General features: G+C 31.8%; 1 protein-coding gene across 12 annotated transcripts in view; it reads right to left on the bottom strand.

The window, feature by feature from the left end:
* CDC42BPA (CDC42 binding protein kinase alpha) overlaps positions 1–22,701 on the bottom strand; it is a 347,959-nt gene that overhangs the window by 49,816 nt on the left and 275,442 nt on the right. For 9 of the 12 annotated variants that reach the window (XM_031967004.1, XM_031967009.1, XM_031967005.1 and 6 more), the window contains 5 exons: positions 12,273–12,392; positions 9,975–10,055; positions 6,109–6,214; positions 1,809–1,945; positions 581–720 (listed from right to left, as the gene is read on the bottom strand). In XM_031967004.1, the coding sequence (XP_031822864.1) occupies positions 581–720; positions 1,809–1,945; positions 6,109–6,214; positions 9,975–10,055; positions 12,273–12,392 (584 nt within the window). The remainder of the gene's footprint in view (positions 1–580; positions 721–1,808; positions 1,946–6,108; positions 6,215–9,974; positions 10,056–12,272; positions 12,393–22,701) is intronic. The other 3 variants (XM_031967008.1, XM_031967010.1, XM_031967011.1) reach the window with 1 other exon arrangement.

Here is a 22,701-nt window from a genome sequence, read left to right as displayed (position 1 = left end):
GAGTACATCTAAGGTTTGCATATGATACTTAATTTTCACTTTAAAGAAATACTTTTTCAGCTATTTTACAAATCCTATTTTCATTTTCTTTCCCTTTCTTCTATTGGTAATATAAGTAGCTACAGGCAAAAAAAAATAATTGTTGGGGACTTCAAAGTACCCCTTTCATCTGAAATGTTTTCAGACTTATGTGGAAACTAAAGAATGAATAAATCAATGAACAAATCATAGAAACAAATAATTATATAAGATCATAGTATCATAGATTTAGAGCTAGAAAGTACCTTGTAGCTTCATCTATTGCAATTCTTTTTAGTACAGATTAAGGAATAGAGACCCAGAAAGATTACGTATCCAAGGTCACACAGACAGTAATAATGTCAGAGCAAGAACTGAACCCAGATTTCCTGACTTTAATATCATATTGTATTAAGAAAAGGTTTAGAATGAATCAGGATTTAGGCAAAACTTAATAACTATAAATATATACAAAGAAGAAAGCAATGACTGAATCTTATTAAGTCATACTTTGCATTTCTATTTAATTGTGATGAAAAACATTTTCACCTTCTAAACTTACCTCATATCAATCACTTGATTGACTATCACACTGGGCTGGGAGGCTTTTCCTTCAGCTATATCATACAGAAATAGTTTAAAGTCACAAACCACAGCCAATGCTCTCTGCCAGCCTTTCTTCACTCCAGCTGGTTTGGGAACCTTTAATGTTGGTTGAAAAAACGAAGAGAAAATATCAAACAGAGTCATGAAGTTCATAAAATACAAAGCTAAAAGAAATTCTATGCCCCCTTTCACCAGAGCTGTTACTGAGACAGGTCCAGAGAGCTCCAAGAGCTCTCCCGGAGGATGATTCTCCTGCCCGGCTCTGTGCTTTCTAAGCACGCAAGCTTCCTTCTCCTCCCACCCCACCACTGGCCTCCTGGTCTCCCAGGCCCAGCTCCACACCACTCTATAGCAGCAGCATCCTTTTTCCAAGTGTCCAACTTTTTCTAGAGTAGAAATTTTGAGATATCTTCATGGTCCACTTCCTTCTACCAGAGGCCAATGTACCAATGGGACATATTTTCTCCCCAAAGGAACATTGAGGTGAGCTCCCCCTATGCTGACTGCCACAGATGAATATATTGTTACAGTTTTGACTTTTTCCAAATTAGTAACAAACAAATTAAAAGAAGAAAACATGAAAAAATAAGTTACTAAAATATTCAATAAAACTTATAATCTGTAGAGGGCAGGAACTCTGAAAAGGTATACTTAAGACTCAGTATGATTGACGTAATCTTACAACAAGATATTAACTCAGTGGAATTGATGAGATACTGATTCCCTAGTGATATAATGATTGACTTATATTCAGTATGATGAACTGATGTAATTGTAATAGAGTATTTTAGAGGTCAGAGTCAGACCGAAGTCAGAGACTGAGATGTGCAGACTGCTGACTGGCTGGCTGACTGAGACTGCTGGCGCAAATTGGGAGACTAAAGGAGACAATAGCGTCTTTGGACTTTATTCCTGACTATTCTCATGGTGATTATTCTGTGGAGGCCAAGGCTGGTCCCAAGGCCCTCAAGAAAGCTAGCCCGGATATTACAATAATCAGTATCAGGTAATCAACACTATTACTTTCCCCCTTCACATGTCTGTTCTGGAAGGTAAACCTAGAAACTCAATTGTCAGTTTTGCCACTTGATAGCTATGAAAAGTATTTTGAATAAAAGGTAGTAGAATTTGATTTTGATTTTTTTTTGTTAATGTTTTTCTTTCCCTAAACCAATAACACTTACCCTTACATGGCCTTCATATGCTGTTCCAACTCCTTTTTGCGGGTCTATTCCTAGAGGGGCTTTTGTTTGTTCAGGAGGAATTGGGCAAAATGCTGGAGCTTTGTCCGCACAGGTAACATGACATGAGAATCCACATACTTAATAAAAGAAAAAATGAAATGTGATATTTTTGTGATAATACCCTTATTAATTGAACCAGAAAGTATTTATTACATTCCTAGTATATGTAAGACACTATCCTAAGTACATTCCCATATCTGTTGATCATTTTTAGTGATTGACTAATTTATGGTTTCCAGAAAATTTGTTTATTAGCAAACTTTCAATGTAACTTATTAGAATTGGTGATAGGATTCCTAATACTATTATTATTTTGATTATTATACATTCCTAATACAATTACTACCGATCTGATTAAAGTGATTAACATGCATATATTTTAATAAGTTAGAATCTAAAATAACTATCCAGTGTCATGTAAATCTCCTATTTACATGATTTATTCATGCTTGATACACTTAAGGGGAAAGGAATCTATTCCTTCACAGAGATATAAAATGCTACTGTTATAGAAATGTGTATGCCAAGAGCAAATTAACATTAAAATCAGTGAAGCAGGTTTGTCATCTTCAATAATTTACTTTACCTATAAATGAGTTCCTGAAGCAATGTTCTCTAAAAAATTAGTTTAGAAGCAAAGAAAGGAGATACACAAAGAATTCTCACTATGCACTAAAAATGAAGAATAAACATAATAACTACAGAAATGAGTATTATTTTTAAATAATCCCAGTACTTTGAGCTCTTTATCATAAACAGTATGGACACAAAATATATCAAACTTGAGTAAGGTTTTGTTAGATCTTTTTTTGTTTTTAATATTAAAAAATTCTGGCTTTTCCCATTTTGCCCAGGCTGCAAGTTCACTATTACTTTTAGTGATTCTACTATTTATTGGCAGAGCAAATTTGATCTGCTCTGTTTCTAACTTAGGAAGATATGCTCTTCCTTAGTCAACCTGGTGGCCTCCTGACTCTTGGAGGCTCACCATGCCAGTGCTGAACTTAAATGTTAACATTCAGTTAGCATAGCTAAATGTAACTTAGAACTCATGAGCTCAAAAATAGTATAAAGGCCAGGCCAAGAATCGGAAAATCAGAGAAGATAAAAGAGCTGCTGCACTAAAGAAAATTATGGAGGCAAAGAAAGCAGTAGATGAGAAGAAGAAGAAGCTTGCAGGTAATAAAAAGCTTGCAGGAGCAAAGAAGGTTCCAGGGCAGAAGAAACCAGCAGAAAAGAAGCTTGGGGAAAAGAAGCTTGCAGCAGCTAAGAAGCCTGCAGCTGAAAAGAAGCCCTCTGCAGAAAAGAAATCTGCCACACCAAAAAAAACCTGCTGAGAAGAAGCCTGCTGCATAAACTCAGCATAAGTTTATCTATTGGGGCATCCACATTATGTGGATATTGTGAATTTCTAAAAAAATAAATACTCAAAGTGGCTTTGAAAAAAAAATAGTATAAAGGTATGATGCTACCATACTGCACTTAATAGATAATTCTAGCCTGTCAGCATTCTTTTTCAGTAATCTACAATGTATAAAGTTGTAACAGAGTACATTGTAGGTGCTTAATAATTATTTGCTAACTGAATACCAAAAGTAAAAGCTTAGGTTACAATTCATCTGAATTAGAAGTTTAAAATATCAGTTGTTAACAATTACAGCAGCCGTTATGATGTGTCAACGTCGCCACAGTGTGCAAGTAACATTTATTTTTTAAAATATCTTAGTTTTCTCAGTGACATGTAAAACAATTTTTTCATTTGTTTTAAAACTTTGACATCCAGATTTTCTCCCTTCCTCACCTCAATTGAGAAGGCACATGTGAAATTATGCAAAACATTCCATAAAAGTTATGTTGAGAAAACATAGATCTCTTACCCCTCCAAAAAAAAAAAAAAAAAAAAAAAAAAAAGAACCTTTGAGAAAAATAAAGTAAAAAAAGGTATGCTTCCATCTCTATTCAGGCACAATCAGTTTTTTCTTTGAGTATGGATAGCATTTTTTCATCATAGTCCTTCACAGTAATTTTAGATCATTGTATTTCTGAGAAGAGCAAAGTCACTGACACCAGATCAACCCATAACATTGCTATTACTTTGTACTTAGTACATTTCACTTTTCATGAGCTTATGGAAGATTTTCCAGATTTTTTTCTGAGACCATCCTGCTCATCATCTCTTATATAACAATAGTATCACACTTATTTAGCCATTCATCAATTGATGGGCAGCCATTCAATTTCCAACTCTTTGCCCTGAAAAAAGAACTGTTACAAATATTTTTGTACACATAGATCCTTTCCCTTTTTAAAAAATATTTCTTTTAGGATACATGCCTAGTAATGGTCTTGTTAAAGTGATTCACTCTTGACATACGCATCTCTATGACAATGATATTTTATATCTCTATAAAGGAACAATGTTTTTTTCCCCCTCAGTGTATCAAGCATGAATAGAGTATATATATCTGAGATTTACATGACATGGGGTAATTTTATATCTTAACTAATTAAAAATACTATGCTTGTCAATCACTTTAATTAGATATGTAATTTTCAAAGGGTATGCATATTTTTTAGCCTCTGGGCATAGATCATATATTTTGATAATTTTTCACCTGGGGAATGGCTTTTTAAAAACAATATATATGACTCAGTTCCCTATATATTTAAGAAATGAGGCCTTCATTAGAGAAACATGCTTCAAAATTCTTTTTTACAATTACTATTGCTAATTGTATTTCCCTTATGTATTTTATTCTCTCTCCTCTCACCCTCTCCCTCCTCAAAAGTGTTTTGCTTCTGATCACCCCTTCCCCCCAAATATATGCTCTCTTCTATCACCATCCCTCTTTTCATATCCCCTTCCCATTGTGTAGGCAACATTTAAAGAAAGAGGTTTTTGTAAAGAGTTATCTGAAATATACCTGATAATATTATAAAATGAATAATTTGTCTTCTGAATTTTATTATAACTTTAGAGATATTCCTAAGAGAAAAAAATTGACCCTAAGGCAAATAAATTTTATCTAATGTCACTAGACTATGAAGAGCAATGAAAAATATTTAATCCAACTAATATAGTGTTGGTAGTGGTGTAAACTGATCCAACCATTCTGGAGAGGGCCATGAGGCTGTGCATACCCTTTAATACAGTGGTATCTCTGCTGGGCCTGTTAAGATCTCCCAAAGAGATCTTAAAGGAGGGAAAAGGAGCCACATGTGCAAAAATGTTTGTGGCAGCCCTTCTTGTAGTGGCAAGAAACTGGAAACTGAGTGGATGCCCATCAGATGAGGAATGGCTGGATGAGATATGAGTGTTATGTAATATTATTGGTCTATAAGATATGACAAATAGGATCATTTCAGAAAGCCTGGAGAGACTTACATGAATTGATTCTAAGTGAAGTAAGTAGAAACAAGAGAGCATTGTACATGATAACTAAAAGATTATGTGATGATCAACTGTGAAGGATTTGGCTCTTTTCAACAAAGAGGTGAATCGAGCCAATCCAATAGATGTGATGGAGAGAACCATCTGCATCCAGAGAATTATGGAGACTGAATGTGGACACAACATATGATTTTCACCCTTTATTGTTGTTTGCTTGCTTTTTTCCCTTTTTGATCTGATTTTTCTTATGCAACATGATAAATGTAGAAATATGTAGAGAAGAACTGCACATGTTTAACATAGATTGCATTGCTTGCTGTCTAGGGAAAGGGGGAGGGAGAAAAATTTGGAACACAGTGTTTTGCAGGACTGAACTATCTTTGCATGTATTCTGAAAATAAAAAAGCTTTTATTAATGGAAAATACTTAGTCCATCTTAATATGAATTGTAGTATGTCCTTTTATGCCCTGGCTGAAATTAAACTCAAAATGAATATTAAAATGATTAAAGAAAATCTTTCATTTTTGTATGTCATAAAGGCATGTGGCTTCTGAATTATGAATTCTTTTCAGTAAGTGTTAAGAAATAGGAAACAAAACTTTAGAGAATTCTTAGTTATTAAGAATTACATTTCTATTTTTCCTAAATAATGGAAATAGATTAAAATAGAGGTTCATTCAGAAAATTACTGATTGTTTCCAAAATGTCTGAATTGCAATAGAAAAATGAAATAAATGATTAACAAAGATCAATACCGTCAAGATTTAACAGAATAAAGTTGCTTGAATAACACTCTCAGCTATAAATATAAATCTAAATTTCCATTTTCACCCCCTCTCCATTCTTACCTTCACAAGCACACCCTTGTCTTATCAAACCAACCATCAGAGATGTGCACTGATTACATTTGGTAGGAGTATTAAAGGATTTTACTACAAACTGGTGAGCCTTTGGCTATAAAACAAATAGAAAAAAGCATATGTTGACAGTTATTTTTGTGATAAGGTAAATGCATGTTTTTTACATCATCATCTTACATACAAATAGAATGTGTTTATCTCTTTAGCATGCTCATCTTAGTGTTATAAGCAATTCTGCAAAAAAAAAAAAAAAAAAAAAAAAGAAAAAATGCTACTTTTCACTGGTGACAAGAAATTCTTTAAAGCAATGTAATCACAGATATAGTCCCTATCCCTACAATATCCTAGACACTGGGTCACATATAATTTATAGCATACCATGAAAATTGCTTAAGAAAACAGCAATGTTTATGAATTCTTCATTATTACAGTCTTGGAAAAGAAAGCACATTAAGAAAGTTAAAATATTTTATAGACAAATCTGACAATCATAATTGATGTGCTTTTTACAGGTTAAAATTACAGTTTGTTAGTAGTATTTACAGCTTATATTTCAGTGATGTTCTCTGGTTTCTCAAGTTTTTCCTTCTCAAAAGGCTATGTAATAAGGAGTGCATGTTATCATTCCCATTTTAGTAAGAGAACTTAAATTCATAATACTGAATGACTTAGCCAGCATTATTTGACTAATCAGCATCAGAACTAGGATTACTACTAAAGCCTCTCCAGATGAGTTTCAGTATTCTTTTTATTTCACTAACTTTACTTTTCTATTCTTTCTTCAGAATTGACTTTGAAAATCTATCTTATATACTTTTTTGCACTTATAAATTTTTTGACAAAAAAAAATCACACTAGAAGCTTAAAATAATTGTAAACCTTAGCTTGAGGGACAAAATTAAAAAGGATTTTTCATCTGTATGATAAACTGACTACACTCATTTTATCATACCAAAATCAAATAACATGCTTCTCAAATCTGTCGTTCCCTTTAGAAGAAGGTTATAATGGATATAAGGGAGATGAAACTTGTATTCCTGTTAAAATGAGAGACAAATGGCACTATATCATTTTTTTAAAACTAGAAATGGGGTAGCTCAAAAGTTCCTTCTGTCTTTATTAATTTATCTACATGTGGAGGTCAGGGTAGATTTTGCAATTGAATTAGCCCTCCATTCTTTCCAAATTAAGGAAATATGTTGATAAACAGCTTTTATTTTTGAAAGGATAAAGAATAAACTGTTTGGGAGTTTATTCTTTTTCTTCTATATAATATAGCAGTCTTTTCCAGTCAACAAATAGTTTCACCTATATGCAATTTAGGTAAAAAATCTGGAAATGATTATTTGGAGAAATAAAATAGAAACTTTCCTTTTTATTCCAGTACAATTCTTAGATTTCACAAAACAACAAAGAAATAAAAAGGAATATTGAAAGTTTTGAAATTTAGGTTATAAGTAAATTCTATCCTCTTCTTCTTTAGAACATGGGTTCTTTTTTAACCCATGTATCAATAAAAGCGGAACAAAAAATAAGAGAGGTGTAGCTTTTCTCTTCTTACCAGAGAAACTTTAATCTTGGAGCATATGACAGTTTCAGAAAGGCTAGGGGAATAGGAGTAGAATATAAATATTTATATAATGTTAATTATATGCCAGGCACTATACTAAGCACTTTTTGATGTTTTAAAATAGATAATCAGATAATTAGATCCTCATAACAATTCTGTGATGCTATTAAGCTTATTTTACAGATGAGGAAACTAAGGCAAAAAACAGTTGAGTGACTTGCCTCAGGTCATGCAACTTTGGCAAGTGTCTGAAGCCAGATGTGAACCCAGGTCTTCCTGACTCGAGCCTATGCCACCAATTGCCTCTACTCCTCTGTCATCCCTTCTAGATATCTCTCTTTATACTAAGGCACTAAAGGCATCTTTCACACCACCTTGTTCAAATAGGAAAGCTGGGAGAGGGAAAGAGGGTATCAAGGCAGAACTAGCACTTCCTTTTTTTCTGGCTTTCAGCGTGGTGCCCTTCCTACAATGACACACTGCTTTCCAATCTATATCTGGGCCTTTTAAAGCTTGAGATGAGCTTTTATAACTTTTATTCAAAAAAATCCATTGAAAGGATATAAGGCTATGCAAGACATGATATAAACAGCATGTTTATATCATGCTGTTAAGCTAACATGAAAAATGATAATTATATGAATAATATAATTTTAGATATATTGTTTCTTGCTTAACATCACATCAAATAGCTTTCATTTTTATCCTTTATGTCAAGTCAAGCACATTATAATACATCTTATTAATAAGTTAAAAAACTTGCTAAAAACTAAATTAATCTCTTTCAACTATTTAAATATTTTTACACAGGTTTAAAGTGAATATATAAATTTATCAGAAATTGATTAAAACTTTAAAAGTATCAGTCTGTTCAAGGAAAAAACAATATTTCATTTATTTCCCTTCTGTGAATGAAAAGACAATGTGTCCTTGCAACAAAAATAGAGAAATACGAATGTAAGACTGAACAACAATTATGCACAGTGCCCGAAAACAGCTTCACATATTCATTATTTTTAGATCTACTTAAAGAAAATAGAGTTCTAAATCAAAATTCTCTGGTTAGGAGAAAAAAATTAGACCATTTTGGCAGTTGTTTGTTTGTGTATTTGTTCTTAAAAAGGACCAAAATGATATTACTATATTAAGAGTCAAGTTATATACAGTTGTCCCACTGTAATTGGTCAGACCAATATGACCTCAGAATACTGGTTGGGCACAAATAGTCCACATGAACATTTGCTGTGCATTCTCTACATTTGTACATCTTGCATTTCTTTTGAGCTACTTCAATTCTGATTTGCTCATAGAGGACAACAACTTCTCTGATGAGGGTATGCCATGCTGGGAGGTCCCGTGCCAGTGTTTCCTATGTCACACAGTTGATTCCAGAGTTCTTAAGAGAGACCTTTATAGCATCCTTGTATTGCTATTTTTGACCACCATGTGAGTGTTTACCCTGTGTGAATTCTTCATAAAATAGACTTTTTGGCAAGCATACATTTGGCATTCAAACTCTTAAGCATTCTAACAATGTGGGTGACCAACTATCTGAATAATGTATTTATAGTTATTAGTGTTGCTGGAAATGATATATTCCTCCATTCATTTTACTGAACTCATCAGAAGATAATATAACACAATGAAAGATTTTGATTATATCATTTTATTCTATAAAACAACCTATTTTTTTATACACTGGGAGTGGGTGCTATACAAAAATATAAGCAGATAATTATTCAAGTTCCTTATTTCCTTCTTTTTGGTGTTAATATTCATCTTAGTATTCATCAATACTACATCTGCCAAATGGTGAATAGGAACCAAAAAAATTAAATTAGGCCAGAGTGTCCATTGATCAATAGTTTCAACAAAAAATATGATTTCAAAGAATATTAAAACTAGGATAATTTAAGCTGTGAGATTATATGGCACTTTAAGTACTTCTGAGAAGGGGTTAAAACATCCAAAATCAAGAATGTCAGAAAGAAGAATCCTCTTTCTAGGAAGTGTTAAATGTCTGAGACTAGATTTGAACTTAGGTCCTCCTGGATTTAGGGGTGGTACTCTATCCACTTCACCACCTAGCTGCCCAACTCATTCTTTCCTGCAACTTACATATGTGAAAGTATTCTGCTTCCAAAGGACAATCTGAATAGTTTTGCAAGGAGTTTTACTGTGCATAACTATAGGGAGATTAGTGGCAAAGACATAGTTAACTAAACAAGTTAGAAGAAACCTATTCCCATTTTCCAGAAAAATAAGCAGTTTATGAATAGATTACCTTAGGTGCAGAGATGCCAGATCCAATATATGCTGATCTCATTGTTGGTGTGTGAGTTGAACGTGGAGGGTGGTCTGTAACCTGAAGCCAGGAGAAAAAAAAAGAGATATAAAAGACTTGAGATAGAGCATCCATTTCAAATATCACCAGATTAAACCAAAGTGAAGAAAACTAAAAAACCTTAGGCAAAGCAAATTTCACACTAATTAATATAATAAAAACACATTTTAAGTAGTTTGTGTATATGCCTTCAAAATTCATAAATAAATTTGTTCATAAAGCAAAATTTGCTTAACTCTGGAAATACAAAAAAATGACTTGCAAAAGAAAAGCCATAAAAATAAAACTGAAAGGATGCTAAATGTAGTCTACATGAAGTTGAAAACAGCAATTTTTAGTTTTGGTTTGCACTTGCTATTTTAATGCCTTAATACTTTTAAAAACTCTTTTTAACAGATACACCTAAAACAATAACTGATATTTCAATAATCAACCTCTAAATCAAGAATTCTTAACATTAATGAACTTTTAAAAATTATTAATTAAATAGAAATAATTTCCTTTGTAATACCATTATGCATTTAAAAACATGATTCTGAAAAAGGATAATTCCATAAGTTTCTATAGGTTTTACCAGATCAATTTGCCAAAGGGGTCCAGACACACAAAAAAGGTTAAAAATTCCCATTCTAATAACTACCTGATTTGCACAAAAGTAATGATTTCATATATCTGGCAATGTATGTGAAGATAAAAATATAAACTATAAACTTACTGGGATGATAAAGCAATTAGTTGACATTTGGTATAGGAATTAATATTAGTGATGGGAAAGTTTGTCACAAGCAGAGGGGTTTAGATCAATTATCAGGGCTTTAGCTTTATATAAGAAGCTATCAACAACATTTCTTCATTATTTAATTATGCAAAATGCAAGAACTCTGTTAGTTGTGGAGTGGGTAATCTTCTTGTCTGCTACCTAGGGGCATACAATGTTTGAAACAGAGGCTACTTATTAAATGGCAGATATGGAAGTCAAGAATTATCAGGAAGGATTTCTGGTTTGAATAGCAAGGTGAGAAGGAAGCTGACAAAGGTAATGATAATAAGAGATCCAGACTAGTTAGAATACTGAATTCTTAAGAAAGAAATAGATCACATCTTTTTGCATTTGTTATTATACACTTTAGCCGATGAAAAAGTTGATTGTTTTAGGCTGAAAAATGGAATTATATGGATCTCCTCAAGGTTAAATGACACCTTCTATTTTAGAGTTAGCCTCAATTTAGTTTCCATGGTTTTAATTAGAAACTATCTGGGAAAACAATTTAAACCCAGATCAGAATTTAATATAAAAAGCTGAATGGGAGACACTAATTATAGAAATGTGTAAAACACAAATAAAAAAATATGCTAACATTATGATCCAAATTGTTTACTGAATCACAAAGCTTTCACAAAATCTTGATAGATTATGTATCAGGACGAAGGCATGGTTACAATTATATTGAAAATTTCCCAGATGTACTCTCTGTTCTTATTAGAACTCTAAATACAACCCTCAAATCACAAAATAAAATTCTATTTGAATTAACAAGAAAGGACCAGAGAGAAGTAAGATAAGCAAGAGATATATGCATCTTTCATTTTCAGAACATAAACAAAAGTGCAATCTGTGCTGTTTTTTTTTTAAACTATTAGTTGAGAAAGTCAATTGGCTGACTGAGTAAAACTACTCTTGTCACATCAGGAACTGCCAGAGCTATGTTTTCTGTATTATTGGAATGAGGGACAAGAAACAGATTCATACTGGTTGACCATTATGGTCATAATTAAGTACTTTATAGCCAGGAATGACTTGGTAACTGCATTTTAAACAGACTAATTATACATACTATTGAATTTGGGTTGAAATTTCAAAAAATTGTAAAATTTTCACTTGACAATCAACATTATAGCACTGGTCTCTGACAGTTTAATGTGCCTACTTATTTTCTCATTTTTTCATCCTCTCACTTGTAATATTGTTAAACTGTGGCTAGTTAAAATATAGCTAATTTGGGAAGGTTTGTCTTAGGGATAAATGACTTTATTTGATTTTTCTCACCTATCTATACTACTGGGACAAATTATATTAGACTACAAAATCTAAATGTCTTTGTGTGTTTTACATATCTATATCTATATCTCACAGGTAACATAAAGAGACAAATTTCACTTTTTTTTGGTAATGGGTGTGATTTACTGTTTTTGGTCACAAGTTAAAGGTCAGGGAACAGAACAGTCCCAGAGAGGTACCTCAATTGGTTCAATGTCACTAGCTGTGGAAGGAGACCTGGACCTTGACTGGAGGTGAGACTTGACCTCCTCATCCCGTGAAGTAGGGTGAGACAACGTAAAGTTCTCAACTGAATCAATCTAGGAAAACAAGTCAGGGAAAAAAAAACCCAAGAAGTCACTTTTAACAATTCACTGCTCTTAGCAATATCAAGTCATGATCATGATAGTGTTTCTTAAGAAATGGCAACAAAAATATAATTTAAATATTTATTAGGGATGTTTCCGAAAATATATGTTTGTGATAAATAAGTATGTGAAGTCCACCAGGTGAGCAGGTGACCCTTTCCCAAATGGGGATTACTACTGCATTGTCTATGGGGTACCCCACATATAATTTTTGCTGACACCTAAAGGAATTTAGCTCTTGAACAAATGCAGAATATGTAATAAAGAAATTCACTGAAAATTGGATGTTGTAACTACAGTAGAAACCCAACCAACATCTTTAGAGTTCATTGCTTGCACTGGCAGCAAATGATATATATTACTTAGGAATATTTGCAACTGACAAGAATGCTTTGGGTTGAAGTTCAGTATATAAAACCCTCAAGGGTATAAATTAATATTATGATTTTTGTGATTTAATTTTTTTAATTTATCAAAAATAAATGCGTGAAAATAAGTTTATAAAAAAGATTAATTTTAGGACAATCTCTTATAATGATAAAATAACTTAAAAGAATGAAAATTGAATGATCAAGGGTTGAATGATAAATGCAATAAATATTAGTGAAGTCTAAAGCAAAGTGCTATAACGGAGATTTCTAAACTTGTTCAATTCATGTTTCCATATTTAGCTCAAAACAACTCTGGGCATATGGCTTCAAATCATGTCTAATATCTTTTTTTTTTTTTTAACATTGGAAAATACTTTTCTTTAGATGATTTTTGTAAGACACTTTAACACCACACTATGTACAAAATATATAGATAATGTCAGATTATCCACAGTAAGATACACAGTAGTGTGAATAACAAAAATATGCTTTGAAATTAATTTTTGGTACTCTGTGTATGGTGTTGCTTACATCTCAGAAAGTCACATTAATTCAAAATACCTGGACCAAATTATGAGGACTTTTGAAAACTTTACTAAAGTTCTATTCTGATATCTCATCCTGGCATGGAGGTGATCCTTCATTTTCAAGGGCACTGTAATCAAAACATAAACACTATCAAGTCCTATACCAAACTGAAAAGATACATGCCCAGTCACAATGTCTGTCTACCATTGAAGGACTAATCTAACAAATTTCAGAGTCTCACTACCAGAATAGCCTCAAAGTAATGACTTTTTTGGCAAAGATAATTCTCAAAGACCTTTTAATATGTCACTCAAGATTTGTAATTTATGTTATAGAAGATATTATCAACACAAATGAAATCACCAGTTGCTCAAATAGTGAAGTATGAAAAGTATCTTTAAAAAGATACAATGTATTCCTATTGCTTACTGGGTCAGTTTCTTAAATTAGAGCTCCAACTCCTCTAGAAGCTATCTTTAACCTTTCCTGTGCTTTTTGGACTTTCACCAGACTTTTTTCTTTCCTCAATTAATATTTTTTCATACTAAATAGCCTGGTCTCCTTAGTATTTTATACCCATGTATGTATATAATTTTCTTTAAGATGCTATCTGATTTATATAACCCTAATGTCAATTTGCATTAATGAGAAGTTAATATTTTTTTGTTAGCTGTTTTTTTAAAAGAAATTTCTTTGCGTATTTCAGTTATTACTTGTATATTTATGTTTTCTTCCAAATTACAATGCAGCTTCTTAAAGACAACTATAATATCATCTTTTTTCCTATATTCTTCACATGCTCTTGTACAATTCAGATAGCAATTAGCTTAATCAAACCATATTTAATAAATTAATGAACTGGAAGCCACTTGATTTCCCAATTCTATAAACTATTCAGTCTTCTCATTCCCTAACTGCATGCTTGTGATGAAGTATATTCAATTTAATACAATAAACAAATATTAAGCTGCCAGAGCTATATTTTTCCAAATTGGACATCAAGAGGCCAAGTCTGGCTTGGTTCTAAACTTCTTGAGATCATATTTCTTCAACCAAATTACTTTTTCATTTTATTGTTGATATTGCTCCTGTCCCACCTTCTACATGGACCTCTGTAGATCATATTGGACAGCAGCTAAGCCATGCTGAGTTCCTTTAGACCACACATGCATGTTCATTTTCAATATGGCTGTTCTTTTTCTTTCTAGCCTATGCACCGAAACCTTATCCTTTTACTTCTTGCTTTGAAAACTGTAAGCAATATAATACTGCATTACTTTTACAGTCCTGTGTATTCCCTAATTAAAACATCTTTCCTGGCTACCATCCCATAAGGTATTTTATAGAATACCTTATGGTAATTTAGAAATTACATTTAATAGAATATAAGTAATTACATTTATTAGAATGTAAACTCTTTGAAGACAGGGATTTCTACCTTTTCCTATTGTTATCCCCAACGCACTTAATAAATGCATTTTAATTCATTCATTCAACACTTTTCAGAAAAATAAAAAAACTGAATGTCTAATTAAACCTAAAAGCTTCTTTGTGATCATTTGTTGGAGGTGGACAATACATAGAAAATCTATAATTACTAAAGGGATTTTCTTGGTGGAAATCTGGACTGGAAGCAATTAAAACAATGGACCAAATCAAATAAAATGAAATTTCATAGGGATATATTTTATAGCAATATCTTAAACCTACATTCAAAAATGTCAACTTTCCAAGTACAAGATGTGATTAGATAGTTGCATACTTAGGGAAAAGACAGATTTCAGAGGTATTAAAACTTCAGTGAGTCTACTATGCCAAATGGCAGCCAAGAAATGTTATGCAATTTAATTAAGTGAGGCCTAATATCTAGGACTTAGGAATGATAGTTCTGATAGTCTCCATCACTGTTGTCAGATAATACTTAAGAGTACTATGGTTCTGGCCACCACATTTAAGGAATGATGCTGATAAGTTATTCAGTATACAGAATAAGGAGATGACGTTGGTGAAAGTTGTCAACTTTGAAACTGATGACATCTGCAAGAAATAAGTGTTTAGTCTTCAAAAAGAAGTCATTTGGGGCTATGATAATTATCTGTAAGTTTTTGTAGGCCTATTATGTAGAAGAGGAATTAGATTTGAAAGAAAAAAAGAGCTAAGAGGAATGGAGAAAGATAGAGGTAAATGTGTTCAATTAAAAAAACAAAAACTTCAGTTTCTTAATAACCAGATCTATCCAAAAGTAACATGGCTTGTCTTACAAGGTTATGGGTTTCTCTACTTTGTAGTTTTCAGGCAAAGGATGAGTGATTACTTGTTGGGGGTTTTGTTAAAAGCCAGGCATGAGCTGTACTAAGTGGCTTTTGAGGTACCTTCAAATAGAGATAATGAGAGCGAAGAATAATCTTATAATTCTTTTAATTACTAACCTGAAAATGGAAAGAAATCTAAAAATACTCTTTTATACAACTGCATAGGAACTAAGAGATAAAACAGGAAGAATAAATGGGAAAGCCAAGACATTCATAGAAGCCAATATTCAAAAAGAGGAAAAGTAATAACATTCAAGGCCTTAGATAGTGATCTACAAATATAGAGAATAAGGCTAAACACCAAAGTAAACCAGAGATCTTGATACAAGAAAATGAACTAGGCCTCATAGGCAGCTCTAAGATTTGTATAGGGAATATGACTTGTGAATAGAATATGGCAATATTCTGGAATATTATATAACAAATAGGTTATTTTTCAAAAAGTAATAAAAGGATATAGCATCACATATCAGAGTAAAATATATTCAACAATATTTTTATGGGGTTTTATATCAAATTACATGATTAAAAGACAAAAGAGACTAAGTTGGAGATAACAGTGATGTGGAACCTCCTTAATATTCTTTTTCTACATAGGAGCTACTATTTTTCTATGATATCCAAGTTAATGTATGAGCCTGCCTGCTGCCTTTGCCTAAAACAGAGAAACTATCTTCATGAGCATTATGACTTTTCTATCTATTTTAATACTATTTTATGAATTAATTACTGGTGAAGGCTCTTATCTTATTCCTGAGCTATCACAATAGGCTTCTAGTTGGTCCCCTTTCCTCCAGTAGATTCCAGTCCATTTTGCATTCAGCTGTCAAATTAAACTTTACAAATTATAGGTTTGACCATGTCATGTACTTATTCAATCCACTTCAGAGGCTTACTATTACTTCCAGGATCAAATATAAAATCCTGTTTGGCTTTTAGAGCCCTTCGATCTTCTAATACTTTATAACCCCCCAGGTAATCTATAATCCAATGACCTTGGATTCCTTAGTGTTACTCTCACAAGACATTCTTTCTCCAGACTCTGGGTATTTTGAATAGTTGGGCACATTGTTCCTATTAATCTCTTTCTCTTGGTTTTCTTCAAATCTCAGCGAATGTCCTACTTTCTGTGAAAAGTCTTTTCCAGTTCTCCCATTCATTTCCTTCTGAGGAAACTCCAATTTATACTGTATATATCTTGTTGTTACATAATTGTTAGCATGCTATTGCCTCCATTAGACTGTGAACTCCATGAAAAAAAGGGATGGGGAGAATATTCTTTTTTGTATACCCAGTTCTAAGCACAGCAGGCAATTAATGAAGGCTTTTTGACTTGACTTGAAAGAAGGCCAAAGAGGGATGTGGGAAACTGTGAAGCATGAGATTCTGAAAAGAGAAGCATAAATGAATCTAATGAAGAGGTAAGAGGAAACTGACTAAAGAGACCAATGAGCCACCCAAGGAGCTCATAAACCCAGACTGGCTTTTTAGACACAGTAGAAGAAAGTTTAAGTAACTAATAATGAATTTGTAGAATGAATATGTTACAGCTGTGATACTAGTGCAAGGAGAGTTAGAATAAGTCAATGCTGGCAATCATTGCTCAAGACAATCAAAAAATTGTCTGATATATGTTGCAAAAGGAGGAGGATTAAAGAAGATATAGGAATGCTACTTAAGTAGATAGGAGGATGAAAATATATGATAATGGTTAAAAGGCTCAATAATTTTTTTAATCTGTTTTCCCCTTCAAGAATAATGATCTTTTGACCATGAAGTACAAAACAAAAATGTTGATTAGGGAACAGTAACCTAATATAATTAACAGTGACTCAATATAATATCTAGTTTTCCTTCATCAGGCAAAGTTATTAGGCCAAGATGAGCTATGTTTTAAGATAACCAATGAGCCAGTGGATCATGCTTGATTATTCATTCTTTATTACATTTTCTCTGTTTTTAAAAAATCAGTATGGATTTATGAGTTTATGAATAAAGGTTTATTCTTTTGTGGCTTATGGATCTCTGTCGTCAGCTTCCCTTAGCCTCTGCATTAAGCCACTATCAAGGAGTATCCTTTAAAAGAACCAAGAGAATGGGAGAAGTACAGCAGAACTCAGGAAGGTATTTTGCAAAAAAGAAAAATATTCAAGTCCAATGAGATGTCAATTAATAAAATTCTAGAACACAGTATTAAAAGGATAGTTTGTGAGTATTTAAAAAAGGAAGAATGGATCACTAAAAACCAGGATGGCTCCACTAAGAAAAAAATAATTCCAGAAAGTTTTACTCCTTGGAAAATTAGAGAAATGCTCTAAGCTCAATAGAGAGAGTCCCAAAAGCTTTGGGACATTCTAGATAACCAGATTTTAGCAAAGCAGGTGAACATACAAATAGCAGTGATTGACATTTATAAGTATGTTAAAGATTACAAAGTACTTTACAACACATCTCGCTTAAATTTTCTAACAATCTTTGTCAGGTACTATGCATATTATTATTGTTGCTCTTCATACTGAGGCAGCTAAGCATTATTAGTGTATAGAAGAATTTTTTAAACCTCATTACATAGTATGCTGCATAGAGAGCTGGCCTAGAAACCAGGAAGATCTAGGTTCAAGATTTTCTTCTTATAATACAAACTATATGAACCCAGGCAAATCACTTAAATGCTTAGTTATACTCACTCGGCAAAAATAGTAGGAAAAGCAAAAAGTATATAGCTAATACAAGCTCAATAACCATGTCCTCAATTTTGAGCAATTCTGAGGCAGAACCTTCTTCATAAACAGAATCATAGACCCACAGTTCTAAAGCAGAGTCGTTTGACTCAGTCATTTGATAGATGAAAAACTGAGGGCCAGAGGCCAGTGACTTGCACAAGGATGTGCTGTATGAAAGAGCAGAATTAAGATGAAAACATTAGAATAGAAGCTAATTTTTAAAGGGCATCAAAAAGGTAAACTACTAAAATCCTGATCCTTGCTATTTTAGGACCCCCAGTGGTTGCAACCAACACAAGCACTGGTCTTTGTGATAGTGAGAAACAGTGAGACAGTGAAAGGAAGAAATAGAAGTGCAATTTAATTCATGAATATATACAAAAGCAACTCCCTAAGAGCTACAGAATTAAAAAAAATAACAAAAAATGTTTTACAGATTGCACATATTACTATCTGAATATGAACAGAAGTTCTAAAAATGCATTGTCTATTGATTAGTTTTTGGTCATGAAGAAAAATGGTAGAAAAGAGTCGTAATAGATATGAAATGCACTTCTAAGTATGCAGTATAACAACATCTACACTATATTACAGTAATATTAAAAACTAAATATTAGCTTTTAAGTTTTGTATAATAAGACAAAGTCAATTCATCAAACAAAGTTCAAGCTTATTTTTGATTTCTTTTTTTTTTGTAAGGGAAATTCTTGTTTTCTAAAAATTAAAAAGGAACTACCAAAATGTATGAATAATTCTATTTGTTAACATAGTTGAGATAAATGATGAAATCAAATTCAGAACATTAGAGAAATGAATTATGGACATGCTAAAATATGAGCAAAAAAAGAACCACTGAATATATACTTGAAAAGAACAGTCCCAAAAGGTCATCTTTTCACATAAAGAATGTGAAAGGCAAATTCAGAAATAAATTTAAAATAAAAAATTTATTTGGGAAATTATCCTTTTATTTTCTATACACATATACATATAATTGGCACTGACAAAAATAACTCCTTTAGATTTTGTTGCATTTACATTTTTCAAAATGCTTACTCTATTTAAAAAAAATCCTATTAGAAATTTGCCTTGAAATAGTTAAATTAGATAATGCACCAGTTGTAGTAAGGTAATAAAACAAGTAATTAAAGTTATCCTCATTTTAAAAAGTCCATTTATAAATATCCAAAACAATGGTAGTTTAAAATATAGTCATTACTATTTAAGTTAACCAAACAAAAACAATATGTCCCACATACCAAGGGAAAAGAATATTATAATCGTTTGCTCAAGCAATAAAGTGAATCAATGTAACAGTAATAAATGTGAAGGTTCCTCAGTAATAGAAGTAACTTATGGGATTTTAATAAAGGACCAATCAAAAGGGAAAAGGTGATGAAATGTAACTGTATTAAGAGATGTGTGGTTAGGTACCACTAATTAGTGCAAGACTTCAAGGGAAGAAAAAATGAAAATTAATTCTAACCTAACCAAGTCATTTTGATATTTTTAAAGAAATATCAAGATTACAGAAAGAAGAACTTACTTAAAAGCCAAAATGGTTATTTTTCCTAAGTATAGCTATGTTTTAAGAAGTATGATATCTAAATGATAATTTATTGTTCTGTTACTTTTTAGAACTAATTAGCTAAGGGCATGAGAAAAAGCTCAAGTGGGATTTTATCAAGTTTATTTCATCAATTTAGAAACTGATTACATTTTGTTTTTGCTGGTGGATAATAGCCATCTAGGAATTCACCAAATTCTTTCTGTTTATCAGGAATTTCCAGTTATTGATGTTAAAAATTAAAGAATATGGCAATTAAATATAAACATACCTTTATATTTAAATCACTATCTGACTTTTAAATAACAAACAGCAAAAATTACTCAAATTATATAGTTTAGTTCCTTCATAAATAATACATACAATCAGTCACTCATCTGAAATACATAGCTTTTTCTACCAGAAAAATAATTTTTGTAGGGAACAAGTAAAAATTTGGAGATATTTAAAATATATCTAATTTAAGCACTTTTTATTCATTGCTGATAAATTTTATTGGATAATGCTTATTACCTTTAACAAAAACAATGTTTTCCCATCCTTTCCTTTAACTTTTAATACATATATTTCCAAAATGCTTAAATTAATGGGTTTAGACAAAGCCCCCTTTTCAGAACACCCATTTTTTACACATTTAATTTTGAAGCCTTTTAGAAATCATTGGTAGTAACTAAAATTTTAAAAAATGTTCAAACATTCCAAAAGCTGGTTTTATAAGCTTGAGTTAGAGATGAAATTAATTACCTTGATATAATTACAAGAGGAGTATTGATTATTTTCATAATAGCAACTGGCAAGTTACAACTTTCTTAAATTACCTAAGTTACAAATTAGTCTAGATCAGGGGTCCTCAAACTTTTTAAATAGGGGGCCAGTTCACTGTCCCTCAGATTGTTGGAGGGCCGGACTATAGTAAAAACAAAAACTTTGTTTTGTGGGTCTTTAAATAAAGAAACTTCATAGCCCTGGTTGAGGGGGATAATCATCCTCAGCTGCCGCAGCTGGCCCAGACCATAGTTTGAGAATTCCTGGTCTAGATAATGAATAATTGTCTTTGAGATCCAACAATCTAACTTTTGTTTCTCTTCATGGAAATTTGTTGGAAATGTCTACTTTTTTTTTAATATTCTAAGATAACGACAAACCCCTTTTCCTCATAACTGCAACCTAAAGGAACTATGAAGGAATATACTTAAAAGATAAACCCTTAAAAGCAATAAATCACTAAACTTTTCTTTTTTATCATCACAAAATGTGAATAGTATTAATATTTTCCCATACTAGAAATACTTTAAAAAGAAAATACCATGTCATTTATTTAAAAATGTTCAAAATTTAAACATGATTGAATTTGTACAGGCATATTTTTGGAAGGAGACACATGAATCAGTGAGAATAAATATACACTGACATGCCTTCCCAATTTTTTAACTAAGATGTGTCTTCTTACCTTATAAAAGCTTTAATATTACAAAGGTAGTTTAGAGAAAGAAGACAAGTACAAAGAGAAAGGATGAGGCAAGTACAAAGAGAAAGAATGTGGATCAGAAATATTGCTAAATCTTATATGGGGTCAAGAACAGAATAAAATAGAGACTACAATAGGAGCAGAACTACAGAGAAGTCACGAGAGAACATTGTTGGGTGTAATTACTCGTTCTTTTTGTAAAAAAGCTTCACAGATAGCTTTATATAGTTAATCCTGAGAATTCTGTTCATTTAAGCACAAATGAAAGAAGTAACTGGTAAAGGATGTAATGAATTTCCTAGAAATGTGGCAGAATATAATCTGTGAATTTTATGTCTTTATTCTAATTTTTAAAAGATCCAGTTTTTAATGCCACAATATACTTAAGATATAATAAAATAATTATGGCCCAAATGTGTGTGAATAGCAGTAAATAATGAGTAGTATGTGACCAATTATGGTTATTAAACAGGTAGCATAATCTCATGTCAGAAAGAATAACATAAACCCATTAAATCATAAGCTGCTTGAGAGCAGGGGCTGTTCTTTACTTCTTTTTCTTTTCCCAGAGTATTTGTTTAATAAATGCTATTAGATATGACTTACATGATAATACCTAAATTATCTGGCAAACAACAAAGGGATCCAAATGAATGTTTTCTATTCTTTTATACTTGAGAACAATATATTAATATTATTAGGTTTTTTTCTTTCCTAGAAAAACACAATACTGTGGCTGGAATACTATACTAGTGGTTAAAAACCTAGCAATCAAGAGTTCTAGGTCTAAAACTCACATCTTTTATAATGTTTTAAGGCTCACTGTGTAACACAAAAATGAAAATAACATGCCTGTCTCATCTATAGTATAAGATTATTTTACAGACAAGGTCCACAAAGGTTATGTCATTTGTGTGTTCAGTGGGTTTCCAACTTATTGGAAAAGAGATTATATAAATATAAATTTTAACCATATAGCAATTTTTTTTAAATTTCAGGACCATTTTGACATCTAAAATTCTAGAATTTCAGGGTATTGATAATAAAGCTTTTTTCTTGAATAACCAAATAGCTTTCTTGAATAGCCAAAGTTACATTAGTTTTGGTTATGAATAATAAATGTCAATGAGATCAGGCAATCTAACTTTTATTTCTCTTCATGGAAATCTAATTTAATATATACTTTCATTAATCTCTTTATCAAATATTAGTACATGAAATTATGAATTTTATGAAAAACTTTATTTTAATATAGACTTAAGAAAATGCTTATTGATGAATTCTGCTCATCT

The sequence above is a fragment of the Sarcophilus harrisii genome, chromosome 4, assembly GCF_902635505.1.
Source record: "Sarcophilus harrisii chromosome 4, mSarHar1.11, whole genome shotgun sequence".
Lineage (NCBI taxonomy): Eukaryota > Metazoa > Chordata > Mammalia > Dasyuromorphia > Dasyuridae > Sarcophilus > Sarcophilus harrisii.
The sequence above is the reverse complement of the archived record's forward strand: the minus strand, read 5'-3'. Positions and strand labels throughout refer to the sequence as shown.